The sequence below is a fragment of the Agelaius phoeniceus genome, chromosome 7, assembly GCF_051311805.1.
Source record: "Agelaius phoeniceus isolate bAgePho1 chromosome 7, bAgePho1.hap1, whole genome shotgun sequence".
NCBI classification, from domain to species: Eukaryota; Metazoa; Chordata; class Aves; order Passeriformes; family Icteridae; genus Agelaius; species Agelaius phoeniceus.
Genome location: NC_135271.1, coordinates 27,956,202 through 27,976,839, shown reverse-complemented (window position 1 = coordinate 27,976,839; position 20,638 = coordinate 27,956,202). Strand labels below are relative to the sequence as shown.

The window sequence follows — 20,638 nt, the reverse complement described above, 5'->3', positions numbered from 1 at the left end:
AAGCTTATTTAACTGCTATGTAATGAGCTTTTGAACTATCACAGCAGATTGAAGTCTCATAAAATTATATTATTGTATGCCTACCTATATCTTCTCATAACTTCAGGTCCTGGCATATAACCTGGAGTTGCTGTAGGTGCAACTGGCTCAACATAGAGTTTTGCTGAGCAAATGGCATTTCCTTTCATATTACTGGCAAAGACAGTATAAATTCCTTCATCTTCAGGTAAAACAACAGGTAAACGAAGAGTGGCGCTGCCATCTTGCAGAAGTTCCATGTGGTAGCGCTCTCCATGTCTTATACGTTTGCCATCCTTGTACCATGCAACCTAAATGGAGAGAAACAGTAGACTGCTATGTGAGTTTTCCTAAAGGTAAGGATCCACTAATGGCTAGTAAATATGAGATATTACAACTTGCAATTTTTCAGCTGGAAAACATCACAGCCCACCATATATGTGTTAAACATTAACATTTTTACTTGAAATAGGTGAGACTAGTGTAAGATGTTTGCATAGCAACCTGAAAGACAAGTTTTGGAGCTAGAAACAGATATAAAGACCATTTTGATGAAGAGCAAAGTAACCTTGACTGGACTGCTACTATGTTCCCCACTGGTCTGGGCTACCTCAGAGATACTGAAAATCAAGACCAACTTAGTTGGTAAATCCAGCCTACCTCTGAACTGGCTAACCAACCTAACTGTATTCTAGTAAGGGACAAAAGGAAAATTCAGTTGGATATCAAACCAGAAGACTGAATTTCTTTTGAAAGTCTCTGTTTCCTGTGCAGAATGTGGAATGTTTGACAATGAGATGTTAAGGGATTTAAGTAGAGCATCAAATGATTTACAAAAAAAAAAAAGGTATACAGATTTGGGGTACCTTTGGCAATGGATATCCAGATGTCTTGCAATGGAAGGTAACTCCTGTCCCTTCAAAGGTTCTGTAGTTCTTTAATCTTAAATCGAATCCTGCTTCTACAGCTTCAGATTCAGAAATATCAACCATCATCTCCTCTCCATCTTCTTCGAGAAGTTCATGTAAAGTAGTCTTAATAATTCTGAGTTCAATTTCTTTGATAAGTCTTTCTTCAAAAGAAGAAATATGGAATTCCTATATAGAAAAACAAGACCATTCGTTTAGTTTTCTGTGTCAAATAATGACCTTGCAAATAAATGATTTGTATGGTAAAATGTTGGTACCCAAAATTAGTATGGAGGGATAGACATACCTCATCTTCTACAAAACTTCTGACCATCACTGTATCTTTTGCCATTTTCTTCCTAATTAGAGCTTGTTCTTTCTCATACTCTTTTTCAAAGTCACCATAGGAAATGGGTGGGGCTACCTCAGCCACTTTAGGTTCCTGTACGTATGCAGTCATTTGAGTTTGGTACATCATTTCTTGTTGCGATTTTATGTAGGCTTCGTAATCAGCTAAGAATTGAGAACAGATTTATTTTGATAAATTTTTAGTTTTCACTGGACTGAATGGAGAAAACAAGTACAAACTTCAAGGGCCTGATGCCAGATATTTTGTTTTGCAGAAACAGAACCACTAGATCTCCCTTTATGTTTCTTGAACTGAATAAACTAAGCTGCAAAGAATTTGCAGCACAATTTAAAATATTTTTTGCCATGTGGAAGTTAATTTTAAGAAATGTTGTTCCCATTTCCTAATCTAAAATGTACCTTCTTCTAGTAAGGAGACCGTTGCAGAAGCTTCTCCAAGATTATTACGAACAACGATAGTGTATTCTCCGGCATCGTCGGCAAAAGTCATGGAAATTTCAAGTTTGCATTCCCCGGTTTCTTTTTTGTAACTCACTTTGTATCTATAGAAAACATAAAAGTAAAAAGTCTCTATAATTATGGACAGAATTTTTAGTTAATTTGCTTTTAGTTACAGTTAGACATACTCCTAACTTGTACAAGGCACAAAAAGAGAAACTTTACCAGGCAGTTGTCACTGAATAAATGAGCATACAGAGTAGCATATGAAAAATAACCATGCTGAAAGTAGAATACTGGTCTTTTTGTTGTCACTAAATAAATAGGTTCCAAACATCAGTATTGAAATATCAGAGGTCTAGTTATCAAACACAATATAATGGTATATTTTGTGTGCACACAGAATGTGTGTCCTTGTATGCATCACCATATCATTTCAAGAATGCTACAAATGTAATATTTTTTTCTCAGCTAGAAAGTATGTTGCTTTCTACAGACAAGACTTACCTAGCGAGAATGCAAACATTGAACAGACAGAATAAAACAAATACAAAGCTTCTTGATTTGTTTATAAGTATAACATATCCGTATATCTTATTTTATAGTCTTTTGAATATTTATATTTTAAAACTTATGACCTTTTAAAGTCACACATAAGGACATGAGCCTATAACTTTTACATTAAAAAATAATTTATTTCACAGAAATCAGGACGTTATTTGGCTCAGCATAACTGAGGGAATCAAATTATGACATTGCCAATTAAATATGCATAAAAATTATGTTAAGATGGATTTTGGGTATTGTATTCATAGTACCTGTAGCCAGTCGTGAGAGGAACTCCGCCTTTTTTCCAGTAGACATGTGGCTTTGGGTTGCCCCCTACTTGGCATTCAAAAATAATGCTCCCACCTTCAACTAATTTATGTACCATGGGTTTTCTTATGAAGAAAGGAGGTATGGGTTCTCCCGATACTTCCTCTGCTGCAGCAGAGACATCTTCCATTACAATGTCCTTTGTCTCCACATAGCTGAAACAAGATTTCAGTGCAGGTGAGTGAGCTGATGTCCGAAGCTCTCATAAAAAAGAGTGCAAGAACGTAATGACTGCGATAGGAGCAGTCTGTTTAGAAAGTAACTTTACCGTTTCTCTTCTGTAACAGTCTTCTCAGAAATGGTTTCTCGAGTCTCAGTTTCTTCAGTAACTAAAAGGCAAATTTGATAAAGTGGATTTTAAAATATCTTAATAGGCCTAAAGCAATAGTTCAGTTAACATAAAAAGAATATGTAGTTATCAGCCTTTTCCTCATATTCTTACATCCCTTTTACCTAATAACCTCAGAACACAACTCAAGTTTTAAATGTCCAAGATACATTACAAGCAATATACAGTTAACAATTATTTTGTTAAATTATTAACTTCCTACAGTGACAAGAGGGACTGTCTTTGAGTTTCACCAGGGAAGGTTTAGTTTGAATATAAAGAAGCCTTTCACCAAAAAGGCTGTCAAGGGTTATAAAGCAAGGAACCAGTTGCCCATGAGTCTGGGGCCAACTTTTAGATACCTTCTCTACCCTGGAGGTATTTAAAAGACATGTAGATGTGGCACCTAGGGATATGGTTTAGTGATGGACTTGGCAGTTTTGGGCTAATGATTGAAATCAATGCTCTCAAAGGTCTTTTCCAACTTTAATAATCCTATGATTCTATAAATATACTTACCTTTCACATGTAAGTGGCAGGAAGTGCTGACACTCCCAGCCTTATTGGTAGCAGTGCAGGTAAATCTTCCGCTGTCCTCTGCAAAGGCTTCACGAATCACAAGGCGAGCAAGTCCTGCTTTGAAAGTGATCTGGAAGTCCATTGAGCTCTCAATTTTGTAGTCTTCCCTGTACCATGTCACTGTAGGTTGAGGATGACCAGCTATTTGGCACTCCAGCGTGACAGACTCACCTTCAGTCACAGTCTTATTTTTGAGGCCCTGTGTGACAAAAATTAAGTATCACAGTCAGTTTACTTTTTCAATACTAAACAGATATTCAAATATCTAAAACCTGTTTGAATGGAAAATTTAACATCTAGTTCAAAACACTGTTCTGTGAAGCAATGAATGCAGGGGAGAAAAAGTCATTTTCCAAAGGGAAGTATTTGAAACTGGCTTTTAGGGTCTCTGAACATTGCTGTTATTAACAACATGAAAAGATAGGTTCATATTTATGCAGGTAGATCAACCTATGTGACATAAATGTGAAGAATCACTACCATAAAAAACATCAAGAAGACTTTGTATCAGAAATAAATTATATGCCTGAGTAAATCTAATTCAAAGTTAAAATGATTATATAAAGCCAATTTTTAATGGTTAAGTATTAAGCGATAAAAACTAGAAAATAGAATGGGTGAAAATCTACTGTAACTCCCCTACACTACATACAAATTACTTACTGAGACTAAGGTGGGTGGTGTAGCAGGGATTTCTGCAGGCACAGGAACTCTGGCAGCTTCTGTCACCTAGGTGGTTTAGAGGACAATAATGAACAAATTATTTACATAAGAAAATAAATCAGGTAATATGAACTCTTTGCATGTTGTAAGTAAATATTAGGTTCTAATAAGGATTTGGGTAAAACAAATAAAAATTAAAAGGCGGCAGATTGCTTTAGAAGTGGAAAATTGAGATAAGAAGACAGCAAAAAAGTGAGGCTATTCCATATTTTTAAGATGAAAGTCAGTCAAAGTGACAGAAATTTGCTTAAAAACATACCTTTGCTTCAGCTTCTTTATGCAGCATCAAGTGCTCTGTCCGCACTGCTTCACTTTTAATGCTTGTCTCCTTTTTAGTCTCAACATCATAGCGACCCTTATGTGTCTCCACAGCCTCTCCAAAGGGAAACTGTGGAGGGGCAACTGGCTCTGCTTTAGTCCTGACTTCATGAGGCTTTAGCTGAGGTGGCTTCACAGGCTTGGTGATCTTTTGCGCAGCAGAAGTAGCTGATAGCTCTTTCTCCAGAGTAGCCATGGCAGTTCCAGCTATTGAAACCTAGGGAACAGAAGAAAAGGAGTTAAAGCTTTGTGGTTGTCTTATTTTCAAAGGAGAGAGTGCATTTCTTGAGCAGATTGCAAATGCAGCAGCTGCTTCCTTAGTTACTTGGTTTTGACACTGCAAAAGCTATATGTAAAAAAGAGAAGTAGTTTTAGATTGCAGTAGCAGAATGCCAGACATATATCCCTGTATTATTTTTGATCTGTCTAAGATTTAAATATTTTCTTTTTCAAATAGAATTTCATCTTTAAATGGTCAAGAAGCTCTTAAGTGCCCCACAAGAAATGTTCTCTCCGTTTTTTCACTTGAAGCATTAGATTTCCATCTAGTCTGTCTAATACTGCAATAAAGAATACTACTAATTATATAACTTCTAATGATTAAAATAACTTATAAGATTTCAAAATATTTTATAGGTGGAAAAACTTTTTAAAAATACATAAAAATATTTATAACAGTGTTTAATCATATTTGGGGGAAAATAATCTTTAAATTCCAGATGCAGAGAAAAAGTATGCTTGAATGAGAAAATTAGTAACTGGAAAATTTTAATGCTATGTAAAGGAGTCCAACAGCAAAATGGAATAATAAATTTAAAAATTGATGGTATCATATTTTAAAGTCAGTGTGGATTTTTTCTATTTAAAAATTAGCTTAGCATGTATTAATTAGCAAGGAAGAAAAAAGCAGTGTGTGAGTGAACCGATTCACATAATAAGATTAAAGAGGGATAGTTCTGCTGTTTAAAAAATATAACTTGCATGACAAATAGCTACAATTTCACTGTATGTCATTAAGAACTGAAGCTCAAACTCTCAAACAGTTTATAAGATTACTTAAATAAGAAGTAATAACAACAAATTGTATTTTAGCAATTCCTTTGTCTGTTTACAGCAGTGTTCTTTATTAGTCAAACAAGCCAACAAAAATAATTGCAAGGGGCACACAACTCTTCCTCTTGGGGAAGCACCACACTGGAGTGTGGGGGGAAATCCAAATGGAATGAATGTCTTACTGGCTATTGAAAATGAGCATGCTGCTCCTCTTGGATGCAGCTTCAGCTTACCTCATATGTATGATCTGGTTTAGGAACAGCGACTCTGGAGACCGTGAAGTGAGGACTCGCTGTGCGAGGCCGCGGTGGTTCAACGTGAATTGTTTTCTCAAGTTCTGTTGTTCTTTTTATCTACACAAAGTAAGGAAAAAAGTTGTTGAAAGTGAAGCTGTTCTTTAAACTGAAACAAGTTTTGCTGGGACATAGTTCCTGGAAAAGAATGTAATGTAAAAAAAGAGTCTAACCTCTTTTGATATATGAACTTCCTGCTTTTCAGGAGTTGAGATATGTTTCTCAGGAGGAACATAGACTGTTTTGACTTCTTTGGTGACAACATGACGTTCTGCTGGGGCCTCAGAACCACGGTCTGTTACAGTGTGCTCTTTATAACCATATTCCAAAGTTTTCTCCTTTACATAAGCTTCATCTGCTAGTTCTGGTTGCCAGGGTGATCGAACACGAGCCTGATCAACTGCTGCAACAACTGTAGCTACAGCTTCAGCCTTTATTCCAGCTTGAGTCTGCAAATAACATCAGCAGAATTTACACACATATTCATAACTATATTGAAAACTTGCATATGTGACACACCGTTATAGTGTTGAGTATGTTCCACAGAGAGGTTGTATGGTTTTGCAAAAGTCATGATGAAGAGATCAAAAGTATGCACCTGTAAATACACTTAAGAATAAGTAAATTCAATGCAAATATATTCTCTAAGTGCTATCTCTGCAAATTCAGAATATATCTGTGCGTCTGTATTTTATGCATATCAATATTTGTCTGCAAGACTAATTCTAATACTTTACAGCCACATTTGTGTCCAAGAGTATGCAGGTAGGTAAATGTGCACATAGTTTTAAAGTATGCTCATCAGCTCCCTATAACTCTTGTGGATGCAAAAAATGCATCTAGCATCTATTGCGAATGTATTTACTAAGAGACAGACCCATAAAAATTTTTACATCAGGTATATCTGTTAATTCAGTACTGATCTATTTTAAAGGATTTTACAAAAGAAGGGAGACTGAGAGGTCTGATAATTTGAAAATAATACTTTTGAATCAGGACTTCTATTTGTTTCTAATAACTCATAAATACTGTGAACTTTGCAACTTTGTTATTAGGGTCCAAACTTCTGCCCAGTCAGCCAGCAGTAGATAATAGTGACTACTACTACTGGTTGTTATTACTGTCACAACTGATCTGGACAGAGCAACAGACCATATGATATGTATGCCTTGAAAAAGGGAAAAAAACCCCTAAAAGATAATTTCATACTGATTTAAAAACCATTACCAGCCTAAACTAAAATTACTTAGGTGAGGCCAAAATGTGATCCTTTACAGAGATTTTTTTTTCTTATTAAAGCAGTGTTTAGGTAACAGGGACCTCTTATTCAGTTGCTTATTACTGTTGCTTTCCAAATAATTTTTTATACTGGCTTGAATTTGGCCCTAAATTTATATCATATAACAAGGGACTGAACTCACCTAGCAGTCTGACTCTCAGTGAGTTTTATATGCTTCACTCATTTACTTGTATTTTATAGAAGTATTTTGTGAATGTACTACACCGTAGGTAGATAGATTTTAAATAACAGCTGTTGTCAACTATGCTTTTCTTCCATATGTAAGAATTCCTGACTGCATTGTGGATCTGTCCTACTGTGGGAATCCTACTGGAACAAAGCAGTGCCAACAAGTGTCTGATGGTCATAAGTAACAAACTGGACAGACCTGAATGGATGTTAAAGTTTCTTTTGTACAAAGGACAATTCATACCTCAATAAAGAGAACTTGTTTCATCTGACAACCATGAAATTACATGGAATCATCAAGTAGAAAAAAAGATTGCAGAATCAGAAATTTGAATAAGTAAATGTTGCTTAAAAGCCACTGATAGAGAGGAGACTGTCACAGAGAAATCAGACTACAGCCTAAAGTGTGACATTTCCTAGCAGGGTGGGATATAAACCCTGTCAGTGCTAGAAAGTTAATCCTACTGACTCTTTTACTTGAAAATCATCCCACTGAATGGGTATGTTTTCAGGAGTTAATTTGAGAGCATTCTGTTGTACAAAAGTAGGTCTTAAAATGTAAGGTTTGCAGATAAACCAAATTGTAACAGTGCACTGGCTGTAATTTCTTCTCCAGTTCTGGACACTGTGACTGGTGCTTTAGTTTTAGCAGTGGCAACTACTTTTGGAACTACAGTAGTTTTCTCAGCTTCCTTTTTAATCTAGTTTTTATTGAAGAAATAGAAGTTTCAGTTACATTCAGTCTTGAAAGATATTTGAACAATGAGAAAACATTTTGAAATGGGAAGAGGGAAGGAGAATTGAAGGGTTAGATCCTTGTGCACTGCACACATCTCTGTATTATAGTGATAAGTATTGTTATACCCTCCCACCTATTTAAATAAAAGTAATGATTAAGAAAAAAGTTAAAATGCATTTCAGGAGTCAGTCAGTCCACTCCAAACATCAGCAGAAGATAATTATGAGCGTCCTATTAATGAAAATAAGAGAGAAAGATCAAGATGAAATTATTTAGTCTAATTAGCAGTAGGTCTAAAAGTTTGTAAGTGGAATAATCAGAAAAAATGAGCTGGAAATGTATAGTTAGTATTTTTTGAGGAAAACAGGAGGTTTGCAAAGAAGAAAGGATAAAACCAGCTATGGCTAAAACAGTGCTATTCACCTTTTCACGTGTTATGCTCACTTGTTCTTGTTTGGTGGCAACTCTTTCTTTACTTTTCGATATTATGACCGGTGCTTTAGGTTTATCAGTAGTAATTACTACCTTTGGTACTGAAGGTTTCATTTCTTCCCTTCTTATCTATTTTTTATGGTAAAGAAAAATAATAGTAATTGATTATGCCTGTTGTCACGATTACACAACTTTTTTGGAGAGCAGGATAATGTTTCTAAATGCATATCAAGAAGAAAGAAACATGACTTCAGAATTGGAGTAATACCTTTGTACTCAAGTTATAACGCATCTTATATGCTGAGAGAAGTTCATGCAAAGTCATTAAATATTCCATTGATTTTTGTTTGAATGAGAGAAGAAACTTTGTACTTCCTAGTTTTTATCATTATGCTTTGTAGAAACTGTTTGCATAGAAATTAGTATTATTGACTTAATAGCTAACCCCATGACTTGAGTGGTTCCACAGTATGGTCTAACAGATGTATTCCATCTTCACACAAATATTAACTTCACTAAATCAAGCTCCACACTACCTATCATACTATGAAAAATAACCTTTAAAATTTATATTCAGAAACCTATGTTCAGAGATAAATGTGTCATTAAGCATCAGATGAAATTCTGTGGCAATAAAAGCCCTAATGCTCGAAGGATCTGTAAGAAGGGCAGCTCACTCCTCGGCAGGCAGAGCTGTTTGAGGTCAGTAGCACTGGACCTGCAGAGATTGTGGTTGGAATACCTAGTTTCACAAAGTTTTTGTGTAGTAATCTTCTCTTTGTAAAAGATGACAGGAAAGTTACTTAACAGATTTTATTAACCAGAGTAGCTCAGTGAACTAAAGATTGTAACATTTATTTACCTGTTCATGAGCAATGTGCACTTGTTCATGTCTGGTAGATATTTCTTCTGTAGCTCTTGTTATTCTTTCTTGTTCTTTGGCTTTGTCTGTGGCAATTATTACTGTCGGTACTGGAGTTTTCTCTGGTTCTTTTCTCACCTGGACATTTACAAATAAGGAACTTTTAATTTTTATTTTAAAATATAAGGTATGTGAATTTCAATACATTTGGAAAAGAGCATAGAAATTAAAGAAAGCAAAGATGTCACATTCTGTATTTTGAAATCATCTAGTCTGGAAACAACAATATAAACATAAACGGACTTGGTACAAAACATTTAACATAAAAATAATAAAACATTGCACAAATGCTTGGTTTGCTACTGAAAGCAGTACTAAAAAATAGGCTCAGAGAAAAACTGTCCTGCATTAAAATCACTTTGAGAAAGTGTAGGATACTAAAAATAAGTTTAATGAAACTTTCGTTTGACAAGAATTTGACTTAGCATTGAAATGCTAAGTTCAGATTAATGCCCAGGTGGATTTCTGTTTCTCAGTGCTTTAAAGAGAGGTTACACTTTCTTCCTCATGCATTTCTACTATAATGCAAATATAACATTGGCTATAAAAGCTCATCTTCCATTAAATCATATTTTTCTGATAAAATACATGTTCAATTCAAATCAATCATTTGTATTTTCAAAATTGATTCCAATGCAGAATGAGTTTTTCCTCCATTTTTTCTGACCCCCTGTGCTGCCAACAGACAAAGCAGGTACAAATGGCAAGCTTAGAGACAGTATCAGAACAGCCCCCCACAGACACACCCAGCCCCCAACAAAATTTAAGAGCTGGTTTCTACATGTCAATTCTTTAAATTATCAAGAATGCTTGAGAAAAGAGAGGTTGTCTCAGTTATTGCAACTTTATCCATCACATTCTTAGGTATAAATAATGGAAGTGAAATAGAAAATGCAAGAGAGTAATCACAGAGAAGAGACAGGAAAAAGATAGCACTGTAACCTGGAAGAGTGAACATATATAAAAGGGACAAAGAATAACAGTATCTCATTTTTCTTTTCCATAGGCTTGTCTTTTGTATGAGATATCAGATTTTTGAACAAGGTAGAGCATAAAAAAATCTCAGGTACAATCTGTATTCACCTTTTCAGGAGAGATGTGTCTTTGTTCTTGTGAAGTTACAATTCCTTCTCTAGTTCTCGATATCACTGTTTGTTTTGTGGTTTTATCACTGGTAACTACTACCATTGCCTCCTTTTTCATCTGATTTTTGTAGCAACAAACAAAAAAAAAACCCAAGCCTTAGAACTCATTTTAAAAGTTTGATCATCAAAATAAGAAGAGAAAGAAAAATAAGAGAGGAATTCAAATAAAGGAAAAATACTAAGGGGGAATGATGTTATTTCTAGTGGGGAAATTATAAATGAGATATTAGAGAAAAAAAAGTCATCATTCTAAGAGTAATGTTAGAGAATAAAGGAGAAGAGAGAATAGAGGATCACTTTCAGAGAAAGCAACTTAAAAAGAGTAATTAGTTCAATCCTGTTATGATGGAATGGAATGGTGTAAATGAACCTGAGCATTCCTTTACAGTCTAGGTGTTCTAGATGAGTATGCATGCTTTTGCAGTGCACTGGGTAACATCTTGTTAATTCCTCACAGTGAATCATGCCTTGTTTGCGTGTTGGATGAAGGGATAAAGGGAAACCATAGAATGTCTGTGCTCTATTTCTACCTGCTCATGAACAGGCTGAACGTGGACTGCAGTCATTGCGGTCCTTTTAGCAGTTTGCTCTGCAACACCTGGAGCTGGTTCTCTCACCATGGCTTGATCCACAGCAGCAACAACTGTAGCAATAGCTGCTGTTTTTTCACTGTCCTTTCTCACCTATATTAGTCACATCAAAAGACATTTTTTCATATTTTGCATACATTCATAAGAACAAAACCAGTACAGAGACAGAAGATTGCAAAGAAGCATTTCCACATCTGCAGCAGAACTCTCTCAACAGCAGATGCACACAAGGTTTTACACACAGCCTCTCAGATTCCATTTAGCAGATCTATCCAGCAGTGGTGAGACCCTGCACAAACCAAACCCAGTATTTTTTCCAGAAAGAGACTTTACCTCTCTAGCACCAGCGGCCACCTCGCCAGCAGCAGTGCCAGTAACAGTGACTTGTTCTTGGACCCCATATCTCCCTTCCCATCTTTCCTCAGTGACTTGGGTAGTGCTTGTAGATACTCTTGTTTCCTTCATCTGGGCTTCCATGGTTCCAGCATATCCTTCCTGCTTCCAAGGAGGAAGGACATCAGCCCCAGCTGTTGTCACTACATGTGGTTTACGGATTGGAGATGGAGATTTCACTGGTCTAATAGGTGAGGTGGAGATTCTCCCAGCAGGAGAAACTGACCTATTAAAAAAAAAATACAGTATCAATATCACTAATCTACTGCCACAGTGAGAACTGTATAAACAACTGCAGCCTGAACTTGAACTCACTCCCCATATAGGGTATCTCCACTAATGTGTAGTTTCATTTTAAGAAAGGTTTTTGAGAGGTTCTACTTGTAAATTACACTAACTTGTTTTTATAACATTATGCTTAACTGTTGTAATTCTCATAACTTGAACATGTCTTTGTAGTAGCTTAGTTTCCAAAAAGAAATAAGAACAAGTGGCAAAATAAATTCCAGCCAACCAAATATATCTGAGATATAAAAATTATTTTGCATTTGCTCTATCCTAATTCTTCTTATAGGAATAATAGAAAAGGCTCACAGTCTGTAAATACTACATAATACAGTCATGGTCCAGTCTCTGTAGAGAGACAAAATCATAATTGTAACCAATCTTGAGAAAAACATCATGTAGCTACCACCTAGCAAAACAACTGGATGTACTTCTGTACTATATCTTATTTTCATGTGTCACCCATATATGTACCCATAATCTGGGCAAATTTTTTATCAGTGCTGAATATTTTTCCCTGCACTTACATGTACAGATCTCAGATGCAATAACTTATATCCACTTGGAAAGTGCTAGTTTCTAAATTCTGATATTCCAAAAATTCAGTCCTAATCCTAGGAGACAGTTTTAAAGCATTTTCCAAAATTCTTAAACAGGCTTTCTAACTTAGAATTTCTTTCAGTGGAATTATTTGTGCTGTATTTCCCAGAGAACATTAACAAATAGCAGCAGTAGGGGGCAGCCGCATCATATTAATTTTTAGATTTAGTTTTTTCTAACGTTGTATGTCTAAAAGGGGTCTGACCAGCAAGGGACAGCAAACTTCTAGTTCTATATGTGCTCTAGATGTCGCTATTGAATTCCTTTTTCATTTATGCAGTTTGTTAGTTACTGCTAGTTGCTATCAATCCATTTATTCCTGTCCTTGCAAGTTATTATCAGTGGGGTAAAATTCACCAGCATACCCAGCTCTGGCAACTTAAATGGGGCTCTTCTGAGTATTTAGCTTGGAGACATTCCTTCCATGATGCTAGTACTTCAGGATACTGCAACTGCAGGACTTTCAAAACGCTCTTGGCTTTACCTGTTCCTCACTACAGACCTCATGGGGTCTCCCAGACCACGAGCCTTGCTCTTCCCATAACTCACTTTCCCTCTCTGGCCCTTCTACACAGCAGAGATAAACTTCATTTTTCCATAACCACATTTAGCTTGCCTACCTTCAAAATATTATTTCTGTAGTTATTACCAGCACATACATGGAACACGAGCTCAAGGTTTTTTTACATATCCTTTCATTCTGTTTGCCACTCATCAGTGTCATTGCTCTTTTCTCTGTTCATCTAAAATAATCAAGAGCCAACTGCTCTACTGGTTTTTTTTTTTCTGTTTCATCATGAAATTGAGCTGTGAGTGCTATTTTGGCTCTATGTAGAGCAATCAAATGGGATTTTCTACAGTAGGGGATAGAAGTCTACATAGGGGACCCACACTTCTGTAGCAGTGGCAAATATAGCACATTACAGCTCACCATCAGAAAAAAACCAGTCATTATTAAGTGAGTGCATTCTTTCATTTCATACTGTGCTCTCATTCTACAGCATTACTTCTATATGTAAAAGTGATTCCAAAAGCAATACTGCCCAAAAGAATAGTAATTTTACCTTACTGGTGAAGGTGTTGGTGCTCTGACATGTCTTACAGGTGATGGTGATTGTCTAACGGGCGATGGTGATTGCTGTCGTGCCATTTGTGCTTTTGCAGCAGTTGTCGGGGTTGGTGATTTGGATGTAGGTCTAGGAGGCATTCGTGGAGGTGCCTTGTGTGGGAGCTGTTGGGTGGTTGCACCTTCTATCATCATTTCAACACTTGTAAGTGATCTGGCATCAAAGTGGGCTTCTGTCTTCTACAATGAAAAACAAGAAAAGGAAAACTAGGGTGAGGGACTGTAGAAGCAATCCTCCACATTTTAGCCATACCTGCTTTGTTTTTGAAAATTATACCTTTTCAATTCTGGCTTGTCTTGTTTGTGAAATCTGAGCAGTCGATACAATGGTCTTTGTCTTTTTAGCAGGAACGGCTTCTTCCTCACCTTTGGAAAGAAAATGTGGTCAGAAGAATTGCATATGTTAATCAATAAACAGAGAAATAAATGAATGGTCAACTCCAATTATATAAAAATTTACATATACAACAGAAAAATAATTAAACAACCATCTTTTTTGCCTTCAATATCTACAGATAGATAGTTGTAAAAACAGTTGAAACAATATTACTTCATTACCATGCCATTAGAAAAAAACCTCAAAGCAAAACAAAATACATTCATTGTAGATTCTTCATATCAGTCCTGGATCTTAAATGACTACAGAGTCTCTATGCCTGACTGAGGTGAAATCCAAGCAAGAGTGCTCTGGATAGCATGTTTTCCTGCCACAATTCTCTAAAAACTGTCCTCATCCTTACCAGCCTCCTTCACAATACTAGGTACAGCTATGCAGTCTAATTTATCTATTCTATCAAAGCCAACTTACAAATAAAACTTTGAGAGATTTACAGACCAAAATGAGAACAACTCAAGGTGTCTCACACTTTTTCCTTCAACTATATTCTCTGCTTAAAAAAGACCCATTCTGGAGAAAAAAGGTATTTTTAAATCTCAGACAAAAATCTTTGGCAAATTCCATCAAAGACACTGTTGGTTGTTTTTTTTTTTTTACAGCAAGTTAATGACTCTTGAGAAAGAAATGATAAATTAACTTGTTGATATAACTGCAATGAAGTGGTGCATATTCCACCACTACCATTAATGCTCCTGCAACTTCAGCTCTGTTACCTTGAATTAGCAATTCAGCTGTTGAAGTAGCACGTCCCACACTATTTGTGGCATTTACGGAATAGGTGCCGGAGTCTTCAGGATATGCTTCTGCAATTATTAAGCTGTAAAGGTCTCCTTCTTGTAAAATTTTAAAATCGGGGGAACTTTTAATTTCTACTCCATCCCGATAGAACTTCACCACAGGTGTAGGGATTCCAGTCACTCTCACGTCAAGTCGAACTTGACTTCCTTGTCTTGCAGTCATGCTCTGTAGTCGTTGTGAAAAGTTTGGTGGTGCTGTTGCAGCTGCATTTTTATTAAAGAAGTAAATAGAAAAGCAATAGTGTCTGTTAAAAAGAATGGCAGGTACTAGATACTTTCATTACTAGAAGTGTGTGAGGTCTATTTCTTCTTCACATGCTACTGACCGACCATAGTACCTTCTGAACATTCAAAATATTATTTTTGATTACACCTATGATTGCAAATGTTTCTAGAATTACAGATATATTGCTTGTAACGATAGGCATTAAGCACAGTCTTTTGGTATGGACCTTTATGTGACTTGTTCTGTTAAATATCATTGATACCATTGGATATCCTTAATGGCTCCATCCTGCAGAAATTCATCCTTTCTTTTATGGGCAATTTCAATGTAGCCAGCATGACAGACCGTAAGGAGCTACATGTATAAGGGCTGAGCCAGAAGCTTGAATCATGTAATCATGAATAAGAGTTTGTGAAATCAAGATTAAACTTGATACAGTTAAAATGTAAAGCACACTGTTAGACATTACTGGTGAGAACACACCCCGAGTTCTAGACTGCTTTAGGAAAAGGAATGTGCTTTGCTATGTTTTGCTGATCATGTACTTGAAATCTGAACTATTTCAAATCTCCCTCAGACTGCTAGCAGGCAGAGAGAGGTGCCTTTCTGTAGCTGCTGAGTACCTGTGACAAGCAGCTCAGCAGTACTAGTCGCTTGCCCAGATCCATTGGTGGCTTGCACAGTGTATCTCCCGCTGTTGGCTTCTGTCACGGTGGGGATCACCAGTCTAGCGCGGCCATCACTAAACGAGATCTGCACACCGGGCAGAGTTGCAGCAGAGAGAACCTGGCCATCCCGAAACCAGTTCACCTCAGGAACTGGGAAACCTACAGAAAAAGGAAGACAAATGGAGATCAAGACATTATGAAATGTCAGACATAAAAAATTACCATGTGTGCACAGTTGCGGTGGAGCATAATGCCATAGGCACAGATACATGTCCAGAGGCACAGGGGCAAAGGAATTTGGTTTTAGAAAGGTCTCTAAAATGCACAGAGCAATAGGGCAGCTGCATTGGCTCCTGTGTTTAATAAATCACTTGAATAATGAGAAAACTGTTGTATTTAGCAATCTTACTAGGAAATAGAAGTTCATCAAATTCAGGAGGAGGATGAATTAATTAATGTGAGGTATTTTTAAAATGTATTTGCTGGTATCTAAGTAGGATTGATTATTGCTAGCATATTTATGCTGCCCAGTAGTCTGGAGATAATGTAAAGATCAGTACTTCCAACCAAATAAAGCATATGTTCTAAAACTAATATGGCTTTAGAAAATGAAGTGATAGAAAAAGTGACTGCTGTAGATATTAAAATCAAATGCTAGCAAAGTTTTGGGGGTTTTTATTTCTTTTTCTGCAATTTTTTGGGTTTGATCAACAGCAGTCACCTGGAATCAACTGTTGTTCAAATATATTATTCTATTTTATCAGGGTCATGAACAAGAGTCTTGGGGCCAGAAAAAATTCAATTTTAACAACAGCTGATCTTTGGTTTTAAATGGTGATTTGAGATTGCCTGCAGAAATTCTCTTCTCAGTGTTCTACTCAGCCAAATTTATCGAGTTACTTAAATCCATTTGATGAACGTGTAAAATTCTTATATGAACCACACACATAACCACACATAACCACACACAGGTAATTTAAGGAGATGGTTCAAGCTCAAAGTCTTTTTTGTAGTTCTAGAACATAATTTCTTCAAAATTAAAATCCTCCCAAATTCACTTCATTTTTTTCTCCACTCAACCCAAATCACCAGTTGCACTGCATGGGGGCTAAGAAATGAGATCTGAGACTTGAATTAATTTTCCCAGTTCTAATGTCTGTGGTTTGGAAAACCCCAGGTACACAGAATTCTGCTTCCTTTCTAGATCCTTCCTATAAACCAAATAAATTATTAAGGAATTTGATGTGCAAGGAAAATGACTGTGTGAGACTAAAGTGAAAGAGAAGCTGACATGTAGATTGAGGCTTACACTGGTTCACTGCAGTCCCATCAGACTTGGTTAGGAAAGTTTAAAATCTGATTCACAGTAAAGCACTGACTGATATTTAGAGAAATGTAAAATGAACACACACACAGAGTGAAAGAAAATGTGGACAGTTTTAGGGAGGATTAGAAATCAAAAGAGTAAAAGTAGATTTAAGAATTGTCAATTTACAGATGGAAGTTATCAAACAGTCCTGATGGGATGGTATAATGTAGGGCAACTTGGGCATTATCATCATCAACTTAGAGTATGCAGCAGACCACAGTTGTTTCATTCAGAACTATGTGTCTTCAATATTTGTGAAAATTAGTTTAAAAATATTTTAAGCTAGGCAATCCTCCAAAACATGTCCTCAGTAGTGAATTTCTTGAAACATTTCAAAAGTTCTATTTGAACTTTTGCGGTGGTATTATATGATGATTAGCAAAAATGGGAGTTTCTGTGGCAGGTTGAAAAAGGCCTGCACTTTTAAAATGGAGTCTATTTTGATGTCTCAAACTGCTATGTACAAGGCATCCAAAGCTAGAAGCCATTTTAGAAATCTGAGCCCAAGTTTATATTTTAAACTCAACTCCACAAATTTACTAGCACTCTGCTAGTCCCAGGTCACAGAGCTAGGTAAGATCTAACTCAGATTATAGATATATGTGCCCAGTCTATATAGAGTAGGGTTTTACTTCTACATGTCCCAAATACACTATGATTTGACTGTTAATGATAAGAACAATTGTTTTAATTTTAAAACTGTACTTGAGGTTTTTTGAACTTTAATACCAAAAAGAAGAAAATCGACCTGTAGTGCCTCAAATTCACCACTTAAGTAATTGAATTCATTAAGATTCTCCTGACAACGATGTGAGGGACTGCCAACTTGTGTATGATCTGTGTGCTGCTTTCAAAACGAAGTACTATGAAAAGGCTGTTGTGCACTTGTAATACCTGAAAATACCAGTTCAAGAAAGGTAAGCAGTGCCTAGGTTAATTCTTTATGAAAAAATTTGAACTAGATCAGTACTGTGGAGACATGAGCTTGGCACTGTTCTAATGCCAGCGACAGTTCTGACTTTCTTGTCTCATGACTCAGTCACTGGTGACCCAGTAGGACTCCCCCTGTGACAGTGTCCTGGCTGCCTGGCATTTGCTGCTTTTAATAACAGGGTTTGTGTGTTCTGTGCTTTCTGCTACATGCTGGGTTTATTCGTCTGATATCATCCCTTTATAATGTGACACTTAATTCACCTTCTAATACACCAGCACAGTTCATTTGTTCTAGTTTACACACAGCAAAATTACATCTCAGGTGGTTGCTAAACTCTTCTTGATACTCTTAGATTAACTGAGCTCTTCACATTTGAACTGTAGCTGTGTATTAACACTTGACTTGTTTATAATAGACCAGTGTTATTAGAGATAGAGAAAAACTCTGATTTTTAAACTCACAGTAATTCATTGCAGGTAGAAAGGGTAGACATTACAGCAGGATAAAGCTGTGTAATCCTTTATTTATGCAATTAGTTATAGTAAAAGCCTTTCCTGATTTTTATGCTGCAGAAAACTAAATGCCAAGCCACTGTCAGATCTTTCAAACCAGGAGGATGCTTTTAGGGCAGGAAGGATATACCAGAATCTCACAATGTGAAAAAAACCTAACAAGAGGTTGACTCAAAAGATATTTAAGACTAACATACAAATATGGCATATGTTATTAGAAATACTGCTGTATCTTCACTTGGTAAGAAATCAAGTTCCCCTCCCAAGTACTCCATAATATCATACAAATGAAATTAGCCAAAATCACACATTGAATAATAACACTAGCCTCCTAACTTTTTTTGATGATATTTTTAGGTATTTCTAATAATAATACATTTGTAAAAATGAAAGAAAATTTCACAGAAAATTTACAGTGTAGAAGCAAGAAGAGAAAATCAGGGCAATTAAGTGAAGAATAAGGGCCAAATAATAGAATATGGCATGAAAAAGTGTCATGGATGGAGACTGCAGGACATGTTCAAACACCAAATGTGTGAGCCAGTGTCACGCAAAGGGACCAAGGGATGAAATACATGGACCATAGATGTCAGAGATCTTTATAGCTGCACAGATCATGTGTTTGCACCTGTCACAGAGCATCTGAGTAGTGCTTTATGGTATGTGGATCATCACATTGCTAATGCCTGTAAGACAATATAATTCCACCAGCAGGAGCACATGTCATTTCTCCTTAGTCACTGCCGAGGTCAGAGACACTCAGAACAGGGTGTTGTGTCTCTGGTAATGCTATCTCAGGGGTTTGCTTGGAGTTTTGCACAAGATAGGGTGTTTGAATAGTATGTAGACTAAAGAAATCAAGTATCCTTTAAATTGCATGGTATCTTTAAATTGCACAGGCAACTTATATTAATCCAGCCTTGTGCTAACATCATGATCACCATACACATCTGTTTTTTAGCACACGAGGGTTTTCTGCCCTCTTCAGTGGCCAGCTGGGCCTAGATTTTTTGCTTTTAATCCCCCTCCTAGAACTCTAGAATTAAGTAAACTTAAGGGCAGAAACTTAAGGGAAGCAGAAATACAGCTTAGCTAGAGTAAAGCTTAACAAAAGGTCTTGGAAGAACTAGCATAAATCCTGCTTTTTGCACCCTGACTTCTAATTCTGCCCAGTCATCATCCAAATGAGGTTATTGTTTCTGCAGCCACATGAAGTTCCCTTATTAGCACAGTATGTATTTTTATGCATATACATTTCAAGGAGCGGTTCAGCACAGTATGATATGGATATTTATCCATATTTCAGCACTCATCTTGACCCATTCATACCAGATTATGATCTATGAAAAGTGCCATCATTTTTCTCATCATAAACATTAGAAAAGAAGTTAGTGCTAAACAATAGCAAATCTTGGAAGAATGAATCAAAGCCTTACCACTAATATGAGCCTCAAAGGTTGCGGCACTACCCTCCAGTGCCACAACACTTTGTAATGGCTGTGTGAATGTTGGTGCTTTCGTCGTCATCTTTACAGGCACTCTGCAAGGAAAATAACCCCATAATTAGGTATCAATGGTGAAAATGTTATTATATCCATACACTTGCAAGATTTTAAGAACATATGCAGCTATTCTCTGAACAATTTACTCGTCTCAGTTTTAAATCAGAACAATCTGGTGAAATGCAAATATTGTGGGTTTTGACAAACTTGTATTGCAAATTACTCTTGGAACATGTTTGGCTGAATTGGATGGGAAACCATTATATTTAGTGGAGCTGTGGCACTTGCTTTGGCACTGCAAGTATGCAGCAGGAGACAAAATTCTGCTTGACTCACTGTGTGACCTTTCACAGGTCATTCAGGCTGCCTCTCTTTGTCTACTAACTTGTTTTATCTGACAGTAAAAAATTACCCTGTATAATTTTAAAAAATATTTTGCTGATGCAAAATATTTGCATTCTGCAATGACAAGACAACTAGGTCACTAAGAAGCAATTGAAAGAAATGTGGAAATCTGCAATGTATTTAGCTTAATAATGCCAATAATGGCATTAATAAAATTAGTAATATTATTACTAAAATTATTAATAAAATAGTAATAATAAATAATAATATTATTAATTTTTTCAT

The 20,638-nt window shown here is 36.3% G+C and overlaps 1 protein-coding gene across 1 annotated transcript in view; it reads right to left on the bottom strand.

Annotated features, from left to right (window-relative positions):
* TTN (titin) overlaps nt 1-20,033 on the bottom strand; it is a 234,957-nt gene extending 214,924 nt beyond the window's left edge. The window contains exons 1-22 of the mRNA XM_077181862.1: nt 19,943-20,033; nt 15,647-15,850; nt 14,714-15,001; nt 13,881-13,969; nt 13,542-13,783; nt 11,528-11,818; nt 11,140-11,287; nt 10,548-10,667; nt 9,405-9,542; nt 8,534-8,671; nt 7,971-8,072; nt 6,077-6,352; nt 5,844-5,963; nt 4,499-4,774; nt 4,180-4,245; nt 3,457-3,715; nt 2,878-2,938; nt 2,552-2,764; nt 1,695-1,837; nt 1,234-1,439; nt 885-1,115; nt 85-329 (exon numbers count right to left, since the gene is read on the bottom strand). Coding sequence (XP_077037977.1) covers nt 85-329; nt 885-1,115; nt 1,234-1,439; nt 1,695-1,837; nt 2,552-2,764; nt 2,878-2,938; nt 3,457-3,715; nt 4,180-4,245; nt 4,499-4,774; nt 5,844-5,963; nt 6,077-6,352; nt 7,971-8,072; nt 8,534-8,671; nt 9,405-9,542; nt 10,548-10,667; nt 11,140-11,287; nt 11,528-11,818; nt 13,542-13,783; nt 13,881-13,969; nt 14,714-15,001; nt 15,647-15,850; nt 19,943-20,033 — 3,947 coding nt within the window. The remainder of the gene's footprint in view (nt 1-84; nt 330-884; nt 1,116-1,233; nt 1,440-1,694; nt 1,838-2,551; nt 2,765-2,877; nt 2,939-3,456; nt 3,716-4,179; nt 4,246-4,498; nt 4,775-5,843; nt 5,964-6,076; nt 6,353-7,970; nt 8,073-8,533; nt 8,672-9,404; nt 9,543-10,547; nt 10,668-11,139; nt 11,288-11,527; nt 11,819-13,541; nt 13,784-13,880; nt 13,970-14,713; nt 15,002-15,646; nt 15,851-19,942) is intronic.
* Nucleotides 20,034-20,638: the final 605 nt, after the last annotated feature.